General features: G+C 30.8%; 1 protein-coding gene across 1 annotated transcript; it reads left to right on the top strand.

Annotated features, from left to right (window-relative positions):
* The first annotated feature begins 4,187 nt into the window (after positions 1-4,187).
* On the top strand, positions 4,188-10,073 carry LOC142619948 (hyoscyamine 6-dioxygenase-like). The gene is made up of 4 exons (XM_075793346.1): positions 4,188-4,465; positions 4,590-4,840; positions 4,977-5,295; positions 9,657-10,073. The coding sequence occupies exons 1-4, from the start codon at positions 4,277-4,279 to the stop codon at positions 9,906-9,908; spliced, it is 1,011 nt and encodes a 336-aa protein (XP_075649461.1). The 5' UTR covers positions 4,188-4,276; the 3' UTR covers positions 9,909-10,073.
* The last annotated feature ends 2,378 nt before the right edge of the window (positions 10,074-12,451 follow it).

Here is a 12,451-nt window from a genome sequence, read left to right as displayed (position 1 = left end):
TCTGCTGAGTTGAGTTTTATTATTATTATTATTATTATTATTATTATTATGTCAATCAGCTGGGCTACAAATTAAGACTCTTTGTTATTTGAATTTGTTTTGAGTTGGGGAGAAATGAGTAAAGGGTATTTGGTCTCATTTAAAAAATCAAAATTAAAATTGTCAAATGCCTTTTTTCTCCCTATAAAAAATTTGGACAAACTTTAGCTCCAACTCCAGACAAGTTAAGGAGTTATTTCATTCAATATACTATGTGGTGATTTATATTTTATAGTATATACTATCTATGTGTATTATTTAAATAAATCACATGACTTTTTAAAAAAGTAATTTGACTACAACTATACAGGTATACTTCCTTGTAATTTGATATTTTAATTATTCTGGTGACTTGTTTAAATATTTCACATAAATAGACTTATAAAATTTTGTGTAATAAACAAGATTCCTTCAAATTGATTTAAAGGAAAACCTTGAACATTTTAAATTCTTTTGTAATCGGACCTATTAACGATATATATCTTTTAGTTTTGACAGGTATAAGCTATCTACCAAAAGTTGAAAATTTTATATCTTAATAAAATTTTATTATTGAAGACTGTTATTTAATGATAGAAATCTTTTTTCACATGCTTGATTAGGATTTATTTCATTATTTAAGTATGGCATGCAATCAATGAAATAAAAAAAGGGTAAATTATAGTAAACCATCTATAATTAGGTCCGTTTTCACTTTACCTATAAGTGATTTAAAACTTAACACTTTGCTCACCTGAGATTACCATCGTTAGTCTCCCGTTAACTATCTCTATTAAAAAAGAGTAAATATGTATTTTTGCACAATTTTGATTTCTCTCTCCTTCCAAAACATAAAAATTCAAGACAAAATAAGATCAAAATGTGCTATTGGTAAAAGAATATTATGCAATTTCTTAGAACTTAAACTTGTATTTGAGCTTATCATCTCAACCATAAACAAACAACTAATTATAAATCTAAAAGCATGATAAAGCACTATGAATGAGAACTGCAATTCATCAAAAAAAAAAGAAAAGAATGAGAACTACACAGATTCGTCAATAAAATTGTATGAGGAGAATTTTTAGAAATATTGGCTTAGAGAAAGTACATAACGTAAGAGTCAATGTAGGTCGACACATGTCTAGTGTGTGTGGCTAAAGGACGTTGGTAGTAGTATGGGCAGAATAAAATCCCGGAGGCGTGTGGACTAAGTCCCACATGTCTAATGTTGTTCACTTGAAATAATAGTGAATCGATAAGACCTCTAGAGTATACGGCAAGAAATATAGTATATGACGAAGGGTGTGATTAGTGGAGTGCTACAAAAAGACCATCCTATATTGGCTCTTTTTCCCGATATTTTCAAAAACTGCCACTATAGGTCACCTATTATAACGGTTATTGTAACTGCTGTTATAAACAGAGGCCTACAATGATGCTTTTGTAAGCGCCACAATAGGTACGATTTCTAGGATCAGGCATTGACATCGATCTATGAGAAGCATAGATGAGAATAAACATAGAGCAATACCGTGTGAATTATAGTATATGTTGATTGCAGCTAACACCATTAGTTATGGTGTGATCAAGTGGGAGAAGTTAATGTACAAAAGTGATGAGTGATCGCACCATAATCACCCTCACTTATGCAATAGCCCCCACTTGGTGTATGATAATGCTTCAACAACGTTTAAGTAGAAAATATATTTAATGTTAGGTTAGTTATTAAATAAAGAGTTGTCTTTTGTATAAACTTATTTTTAACAAAGAAATGCATCTCTTACTAAAGGACATGAAGGAATTCTCATTCAATTATACGTTAGATTATTGATCAACATTTCCAAACCCCTTAAACCAGAAGGTAAACCTCAAATCTCTCTCTCTCTTTCACTACGTTCCTTTCTTTCTTTCATTACCTCAGAAGACAAAGTCCACTGAAATCAAAGAGAACTAGTAACAAAATGAACCCCAGATCATGAACCATGGCCAACCAATGCACCCATTTCAAGGCCCTTGAGGTTTTTGGAAACCAGTTGTTCAGTTTTGAGCAGTTTTTAAGTGAGATTCACAATTTTTAAGAATCCCATATAATTTTTTTCTTCAAGTAATTAAGTTATCTTTGTTTTTATTTATATTTATTATAAATCATATGTACTAATTTTGTTCTAATTTGTAAAAGAGTTGTGATTTCTGTGTGAAGTGTGGTATAGGTTTTGTTTTGTTTTGTTTTTTCAATTCGTTGATTTGAGGATTTTTCCTTCTTTTGTTTTTATAATAATTTGATATTTATATGGGAAGGGGCAATTAGACTCCAAATGTCTCCCTTATAAATACCATTGGTGCCAATCAATTGAGTTACAAAAACTCTTTACTATTTGAGCTAGGACGAAATGATTGAAGGGTATTTTGGTCTCATTAGAAAACTAAAAATTAAATTGTTAAGTGCCTTTCATCTCCCTATAAAAAATTTGGACAATGTTTAGTTCCAAACAATATTAGGAGTTATCTCCTTCAATATACTGGATACTAGGTAGTGATTTTTTTTTTTTTTTGGATAGAGATACTAGGTAATGATTTATAATATTATTCATGTGTATTATTTAAATATGTCACAGGACTCATAAAAAAAAAATCATATAGCTAAAACTATATATGTATGTATTCTCTCAATATCACAAATAATCAATTACAATATGTCAAAGAAAATAAACCACAACAACAAATAAGTTCATATACCTTGCGTTTCGAAGGGTATATTGGTAAAATGACATTTAATGTAATGGGTCAAACGAGTTTCATATGTTGGACACAAACATGAAACGAACCCGTTAAGTCTCAATCCATAATCTACTAATTTCATGTTTTGTTGTGTTGGGTTCGTGGATCGTGTAAAATTTAGCCACCCTAAAACAAATATTAATGGGTGAGAATGAGAATTAAACTCACCTAAGGCCACCATCTGCTTACCCCTTTGGTCCACCTTTTTTCCCCCTTTTATGAAGACCCTTCTTTCACATAAATTGGACACCTTCCTTTTAGCACATCCCCGAATTCATGAAAATTTCCTTAATATCATTAGTAACTTAATTTTGGAGGCAATAAAGAATTCAAAATATTGCTGACTTCCATCAAGGTGGATTCTAAAATGTGTATTCAATACATGACTTCCATTGACGGCCCTTAGTGTATTGTTATTCCTGTCAACCTTTCCCTTAACATACCGCCACATACCCTTGGTGCGGTAATCACTTCACAAGTATAAATGCGTGTGAGGTGTGGGGGGTAAGGGCCAAGATTCAAGTTTCCAAGAGGGAGCTTCACACACATATACACTTAGATTATACTATAGTAGAAATTCTATCGTGTATAAAAAAAAAAAACCTTTCCCTTAACATGTTTTCTCTATCTCTATCACAAGTTCCTTCATTCTTTTGGGCATTAACATGAGTTCAAAGCTTTGGTATGTGAGTACGTACAACCCAAGCTTACAAGTGAATCTTGGGGGTGATCGTTGGAGCCATATTGCACCAAGGATAAAATGCATCTAATAGTGCAAAATCACTTCTTAGAAAAGTAGATTAAGCTCCACGCCTCGGCTCACAACCATTGATAATTTTTTTCTCTTCTATTTTGCACATGGTCTGCTTGATTTAATCTCAAATATTATTTTTTTTCTTTTATTTTTCTTATATTTTAGTCATGATATTTTAAATTTTTTTTGATAAAATTTTAATTATTTTAATAACTTGTTTAAATGTAGATAGTCTTATAAATCTTTGTGTATTGAAGAAAGAGATTCCTTCAAACTGATTTAGAAGAAAACCTTGTTCATTTAAAATTCTTTGATAATCGGACCTAATATAAGTCGTATTATATTTACACGATATATTTCTTTTAGTTTTGACAGCTACAAGCTATCTACCAAAAGTTGAAAAGTTTATTTTAATTAAATTTTTTTATTGAAGTTTGTTGTTTAATGATAGAAATCTTTTTCACATGCTTGATTAGGATTTATTTCATTATTGAAGTATGGCATGTTATCTATGAAATAAATAAATCATAATAATTACGAAACCAAAGCCGCCCATATGCTCTATAGTTGAGATAGTGACATTAAGAAGAAAAAATGTATATTTCATTATGGTTCTTTTAGTCGGCAACTTGTAGTGGATGCTTTTTATTAACTTTTGTGGTCGATGTTCTCTCCACACCATAGACATTTCCTTCTTCCTCTGAGAGATTTGAATTGCAAGCCATGGAGCACCTTGTTTCAAGCTGGTGCAATGATCGATCCTTGCCAGAATCGTATATACTCCCACCAGAAGATAGACCAGGGATGCTTCCTCTAGGCAAAAATATTCCAGTGGTTGATCTTGGGGCTCATGATCAAACCGATATACTTCAACAAATTTTGGAAGCCAGCCAAGAGTTTGGAATGTTTCAGGTTCCTCCCACACATCTTTTCTTTTATTCTTTTATCAGACAATGATTTATTCACGAGTGATGCTTGGCAACTTTTTTCATATTTGATACATTTGTGTTATGCTATGATTTCTACCATCTTATAGGTGATCAACCATGGAGTCCCTAGCAACTTAATAGATGAGGCCATGGGTGTTTTTAAGGAGTTTCATGCATTATCTGCCGAGGACAAGGCAATCGAAACTTCGAAGGACCCCGATAAGAGCTGCTACATGTATACAAGTAGTCATAATTATGCAACTGAAAAGTTTCACTTCTGGAGGGATGGATTGTTACACCATTGTAATCCTTTAGAGAAATACATCCAATTTTGGCCTGATAAGCCACCTAAATATCGGTAAATCCTCATAGTCATAGACATTTTAATTTGTTCTCTCATGCTTTTTAGTTTTTACGCTTTCCAAATAGTGGCTTGATATACACATAAGAACAGAAATGAACTACATGATGGTGTTTCATGTAACCTTTTTCAGAGAAGTTGTTGCGATATATACAGCTGAATTAAGGAAGGTGGGCTTTAGGATTTTGGAGTTCATTGCTCAAGGCTTGGGACTCAACCCCGATCATTTTAGCAGTGAACTTGGTGAAAATCAAGTACTGTTGGTCAATCACTATCCACCATGCCCAGACCCAAGTTTAACCTTGGGTTTGTGCAAACATAGAGACCCTCTTGTCATTAATATTCTTCTTCAAAGTGATGTATATGGGCTTGAAGTCTTCAAGGATGAGGAATGGATTGGTGTTGAACCTATTCCTAATGCTTTTGTGGTCACCTTAGGTGTTCTGATGCAGGTACATATATCATCACAAGCTTTAACTATATACAATATAGTACTGCTTAATTTGTAACCTTTAACTAGTGATAACTATAGGTCAAAAAAAATAAAAACGTGAAAACTAGTTGATAGTCCATTGATATGTGGTACTTTACTGTAATATATACAATGGACTATCAACTAGTTTTCACCTCTTTTTTTTTTTTTTTTTTTTTTTTTGAGCTATGGTTTTCACTATATACACACACACACACACACACACACACACACACTACACTCTAGTTAAACCATATTAACGTCCACATCATTATCCTTTTTTCTTTCCAATTTTCTTATAATTTTTTTTAACATTCACTTTTTTTTTAATAAATATTTATACATTCTTTAACCTTTCTCTCTCCCTTACCATTTCATCTCTCCACTACCTTGTACCTTAATATCATTATTCATCTTTCCTTTTATCTTTTTTATTTTTTATTTTTTTTTATTCACACCCATCCTCTCTTCCACTCTTTGCATAGTTTTCCCCCACAAAATTTTTTTATCTCTCACTCTCTCTCTCAATTTTTTGGTGGATCTTTTTATTTTTCTTGCATCTCTACTTTAGGTTGATAAATTTTTGTATTTTTTAGAACTCTAATTTGGGTTGATAAGATTTATTTTTGTGTTTTAAGTTTTTTTTTTTTTTTTTTTTTTGTTCTCTTCGATTGTCAAATGTTATCCTATTATTGCATTATAAGGAATTAAAGATAGTATATAAAAAATAATATCATTCTATTACTTAGCATGTTTTTGATAATTTAGTGTTTATTGTTATATCCTTTATTTTTGCTTTTTTTTCTTTCTTTCTCTTTTCTCATCTTATTTTATTCAACATTGAAATAAGATGAGATCCTACATATCATTAAATTATTTAAATTTTCTCATCTTTTTATTTAAAAAAAATTAAAAATTTAATATTTTACATTTTCTCCAACCTTTCTCATTTCCTTTACCTTTTCATCTTTCCAAACCCCCTACCTTAATATCACTCTTCCTTTTTCCCTTTATCTTCTTTTATTTTGTTTCTTCTTATTATCATCTTCTTAGCATAAATTTATCATTCACTCTTTCATTCTATGCACAATTTTCCCTCACAAAAAAAGAAAAGAAAAGTTATTTCTCTCTCAATTTTTTGGTGAATTTTTTAATTTTTCTTGCATATCTGTTTTAGGTTGATAAATTTTTGTGTTCTTTATAACTTTATTTTAGGTTGGTGCGATTTAGTTTTGTGTTTTATGTTGATTTTTTTTTGTTCACTTTGATTGTTGAATGATATCATATTGCATTATAATGAATTATAGATAGTATATAAAAAATTATTATTATATATTACATATTATACTTTTGATAATTCGGTTTTTACTGTTATATCTTTTATTTTTACTTTTTTTCTTCCCATATTAGTTTATTCAACATTTAAATTTAGTTACATCCTCCATATCATTACATTATTTATATTTCCTCTCCTTTTTTATATTAAAAAAATTAAACATTTAATATTTTACTTAAATTTGATAAATAAAATTGTCCTCGTAAAGTGGAGTAATACTAGGAAAATACTTATTCTCACACCCAGTTAATACATTAAAGGAAAAATGGAATACAAAGCAAATGTCAATTTAGAAATAGTTAATTAAAAAAATTAATGAGGATATTAAACCAAATATAACATAAAGAAACTAATAATGCATATTTAATGCCATAGAATCATTATCAAATTTTGGAAAACGATAGGTTGCTAATGGCGAGAGATAGTAAAGAGGCTATAAGGAGAAGTAAAAAATAAAATAGAGATTTCCACACAAAGAATATTAAAAACTTTAGAGTGTAGTAAAATAAACTATTACGTTCACTTAAAATGCTAAATCAATAATAAAAAATTAAATACAATCATAGTTCTAAATTTGAACTTAAAACTAATCAAACTTTAATCAGGAAACCATATTTCCAATCATAACTAAAAAAGTGATGTTCTCCAATAATAATAGAAATTGCATAAGAAATAAAGTTAGCAAATTTAAAATCCTTTTTTTGACATTTTATTTAACCTTTTATATATATATATATATATATATATATATATATATTTCATACTCCATTACTTTTTGAAAATCTAATGAACGATGTTGTCTTTAATTTAACGTTTTTGTTATGCAAATCATCGGTTAGTAAACATATAATGGGTAAGAAGCATTATAAATGAGATCATTAAAAAAAATTAATTAGCAACTATCATCATGGAGTAGTACTCTATGGTTTTATACATCTATGAAGTGGAATATAAATAGTTTCACATTAATATATATATATATATATATATATATATATATATATATATATATATATTAAACATTACATAATACTTTTTTTTATCCTTTACACACACACGCACATATATTGAAATCACCCAGGAAAAAATTATTACGCTCAACGCACGGGTTTGCGACTAATGATTTGAATTATGAAGGCATTACGTAAACAAATGTTATGAATATCATTTTGAACCTTATTCTAGTTTGTCCATTGTAACAAAATTTTTTGATACTCTATTTCTACTTGTAGTTTCAAATTTATTGCTATATATATATATATATATATATATATATATAGTTTTTGTATAAAATAATGAATTTCATTTATTTTTTTAAAGAAAAATCTCAAGTGAGCATATTGTTATTAACAAATTTCAATTATTTTAAAAAAAAAAAAAATCTAACATGTGGGGGTATTTGCACAGAAGGAACCTTCTTGGAAGTTCCTAGCAACTCACTTTACCCATTTCCCAATCCACCCACGTAAAAGCACTTCACAAGTTCACATAATCAATTTATTTCTTTGGTCCTCTCATGATCACCTACTCTTCAGGCTTCATTATTCTTGATTTTTTCTTCTTCTTTCCCTCACATCGCATTGTTTGGTTTAGTTCTTTCTTTCATTGTGTCTATGCTCACTTCATCTTATTAAGTTCTTAATTTTCTTTATTTATTTATCTGTTAATAACCTCATATATATATATATATATATATATATATATATATATATATATATATATATATATATATATATATATCACTAAATTCAGCACAAAATGCATACTGGCCAGGTTTTTAATTTCAGCTGGTATTGACCAAAATTAATTGAAACAATCCAGAATGGGCTGAAATTTGGTCTGAGGTGGAATTGAGGAGTTACCGTTCTAGTTTGCATACTAATATGAGATTTTCCGTCCATTTCATCCAGTAGAAATAGAATTCATAGCATTGATGTATACAATTGTTGGGTCTTACATTGGTTGTGTATCAATTAACTCAATCTAAGTTATTTACACAATTACAAAAAGCTCTAATTATAACTAATCTTTTCGGATATCAGATATCATATAAGTTGTTACAAATAGCATTATATACAATACAAATTTAAGACATGCTTTACTTTTTTTTTTGTTTCTGACTTTTTTTTTTTTAATATTTAATGTGCCTACTACTTAATATGGTTCAGTAACTTGTGGGGGGGGGGGGGGGGAATCTTATCTCATAAAAAAAAGAAAAAAGAAACTCAAATATTTTTTAGGGCTACTCATAGAAAACCAACTCAAACTTGTGTATTAATTTTAATTAAGTCAATTTAAGTTATTTAGATGATTACAAAAAGCTCAAATTATAACTAATTTTTTTCGGATATCATATAAGTTGTGACAAATAGTATTCCATTACAATACAAATTTAACACTTTCTTTACCTTTTCTAGTTTTTGTTTTTGTTTGGTTTTTTGTATTGTTTTTTAAATCCTCAATATGCCTACTACGTAATATGGTTTAGTAACTAGGGGAAAAAGAATCTTATCTCATAAAATAAAATAAAACAAAAAACAAAAAAAGAAATTCAAACATTTTTTTAGGGTTAGTCATAGAAAATCACCCTAAACTTCGTGTGCCTACACTTTGCAGCCAAACTATGTATACTTACAATCATAACGCCAATTGTCACAAATTTTTTAAATTGCATCCCACAACGTGATTAACTGTTCAAATTAATGATCACACATTGTCCATAAAATTTACTACATTAACTGACTACAAGAGCAAAACAATGTGACTTGCATTGTTATCATTAATTTTAACAATCAATTAAAGGGGGGTAAAGTTCTCAAAGTATGTTACAATTAAGGTGGTGATTGTAAATTTACGTAGTTTAGGATGAAAAGTGCAAGTGTCATATTTTAGGATAGTTTTAACTTTTACCGTAAGTAATAATCTTTTTCTCAAAAAAAAAAATCATATTTTTTTTAGTTGTTTCTTAATGATAGTTCTTAGAATTGTGTTGCATTGTGTTGTAGATTATTAGCAATGGGAAGTTGAAAGGTGCTGAACATCGAGTGGTGACAAATTCGAATTTAGCCCGGACAACTGCTTCCTTCGCTCTTCATCCTTTGTATGAAACACTTATAGAACCAGCAAAAGCTTTGGTTGATGCAAGCAATCCTGCACTCTGTAAGTCCTTCTCATTCAAAGACTTTATGATCAAATACAGAGCCGCTGCCTCCTACGGTACAGCATTTGAGGAGCTTTTAAGTGGTACTCCTGATTAGTGGTTTGAGGAAAGAAAAAAGCTATTTTACTTTATCAATGTACCAAGACTTTATACTTTTGTACTTCTACTCTTTTTTAATAAAATTCTACCTTCTTCAGTCAAAAAACCATTGATATCAAGGAAGTAAACATTAGTTAGTGAAATTGGTTTTACATTGCACTAATATTATGATTATTGTCATTATCTTTTTTATGGATAAAATTTTAGTGTCGTGAACACCAATTGAATATATGATTTTGAACACATTGTAATATATTATGGATTGGCGACATAATAAAAGCAGGTGATGGCCATATAAATTAATTTCCCTTTTCCTGTCTAGTCATTTATGCTATGTTTGGTGAGGGTGAAAAATGAGAAGTTGTGAAATGGGAGAAGGAAAAAGTAGAGGAAAATGTCATTTTCCATTATTTTGTTGGAGTGAAAAGTTAGACGAAAGAAAATGGGTGGATGAAGTTTTCTACCCAAGCCACCATTTTGTCCCCCTTCCAAATTGATAAGAAAAGAGAAGAGAAAATGGCAATGAGAAGAAATGTACAATATTACGTCCACTTTACGTTCCTTTACTTTGCGCCGGTCTGATCACTTGAAAGGAAACGAAGGTATGAAAAAGAAGTTTGAGTTGTTAATATAATAATTTGGCTAATAGTACAATGGCCAATGGGGGTATAGGGAAAGTCGGTGGTGTTTCAAAGGAGAGTGAAGAAGAAAGTAAAGAGAGTTTTGCTACTACTCCAGTACTCCTAGTAGTGGAGGAGAAGGGAGGAGGCCTGCCAACATGCCTTTGGTGAAAGTGGGTGGTTTGGAGCTTTATCTTTTGCTGGAATATTCTTCTCGCTGCTGCGATAACTAAGGAAGGGGCTGTGTCTATGACCCTGTCTTTGAAATTTGCTGCCACTTCTGCAGGTTTTGTTTATGCCCTTACAGTTTCTCATTCATCAGTTTGAATTTTTGTTTAATGGGTGATAAATAAGATTTGATGAAATGAATTTTACTTCTCTTTTTTTCGTAGGCTCTCGATTACTCCCTTCATTCATTGTTGTGATACGTTCTTTTTACATAATGGCAGCATCACAAAAGTTTTTTTGACCCCTAAACTCTGCTACATCAATCTTATATTTAGGATCTTAGTAACAAGTCCCATTCAAGGCATTTTTTTTCTTTTGAATCTCTTCTCTATGTAGACTTTCATGTCTAGAGGCTCTTTCTGATAATTCATACAAATTAAAGAAAGTTATTCCTTCGAACTTCTGTCTCAATTTGAAGTCTTGGCAATCAACTGCTATTTAACAGATTATGCCTCTGGAAATGTAGTTTGACATCTCATTTTAGCCTTTTAAAACCTCATGATGACTGTTCGGCAGTCCCATCTGCCCATTGTTTTAATATACCAAATCTTCTATTCACATACCTAAATCAATGGGGGCAAAGCGGGTTTGGAATTTCTCTTCCTTTTCAACCCAACTGCTAATTGATTTTTGAGTTGGGGGAAAGGGGGGTACTGTAAAGGAATCGGGAAACATTTGAAGCACAGTAGTCATTATTTGACAATTCATCACACTGAATTGTGAACCTCGAAATATGTTCCATAGCAGTTTTATCTTCATCGCCTTAAAATGTGATAAATTTGGAATCTTGTAACTTCTAGGGAATTCCGCTTCCCTATCTATCCACTCAGGGTAAGTTTTCCAATACAAAGGTCTTGCATGCCTTCTTAAACTAGAACCATACGTTTGTTTAAATGAGTCCATTAACTAATCATACCTTACTTGGCCTGGAAAGGGTATAGCATTTGGTATTGGGTCTTTGAATGGTGGTCTATAGGGTTCTTGGTAATCATTCCTATCTCCCTCTTGACGATCAAAACTCGCCCTTGCATTTTCTTGGACATTCCTATCATAGCCATTTTTGGCATTCTCATGAAAGCCAAATCTATGTCGTTATTTTCATGACCATTATTATGTAAGTTTGGTGGCCTAGGTATCTCATTTCAAGGTACCTCAATTTGAGGTTGTTCAATTCAAATTGGTCCATTCCAGGTTGCTCCATTCGAGGCTGCTCAACTCTAGGTTGTTCAACTCTGGGCTGTTCAACCCTGGGTTGTTTAGTCTGAATTTGCTCTACTCTAGGCTTGGTTAACTTCAGAATAGCCTAATGGCCTGCGCTACCCCCAAGTTTTGACCAATCTCGCCCTCATGCATTCTGGAGTTTGTTTGTGTTGCAATTATTGCCATTTGAAGTACTTCTTCAGAGGTTGGCACTAAGGCATTGGGTAAAATTTCTACCAATTATTTCCATTTAATTTGGCAAAGCCTAGACAAGCATTTCAATTATTTTGGCAAGGGTGGAAAATTTTGGTTTAGCTTTCGCTGTAAACCATTATCAAGCCATTAAGTCAGACTTAGAACTTGTGGCTTCTATATTGTTCTTTGTTGGAGTTGTTAATGGCATGTACTCCCACTACGGTTGTCAATTTGTTTGAGCAGAAACCTTTTTTTTTTTCTATTATTATTTATTATTTTTAAAATTTTTAAGTCTGTT

Source organism: Castanea sativa, chromosome 12 (assembly GCF_040712315.1).
Source record: "Castanea sativa cultivar Marrone di Chiusa Pesio chromosome 12, ASM4071231v1".
NCBI lineage: Eukaryota > Viridiplantae > Streptophyta > Magnoliopsida > Fagales > Fagaceae > Castanea > Castanea sativa.
Note: the sequence above shows the minus strand (reverse complement) of the source record. Positions and strands in the feature narration are given on the sequence as shown.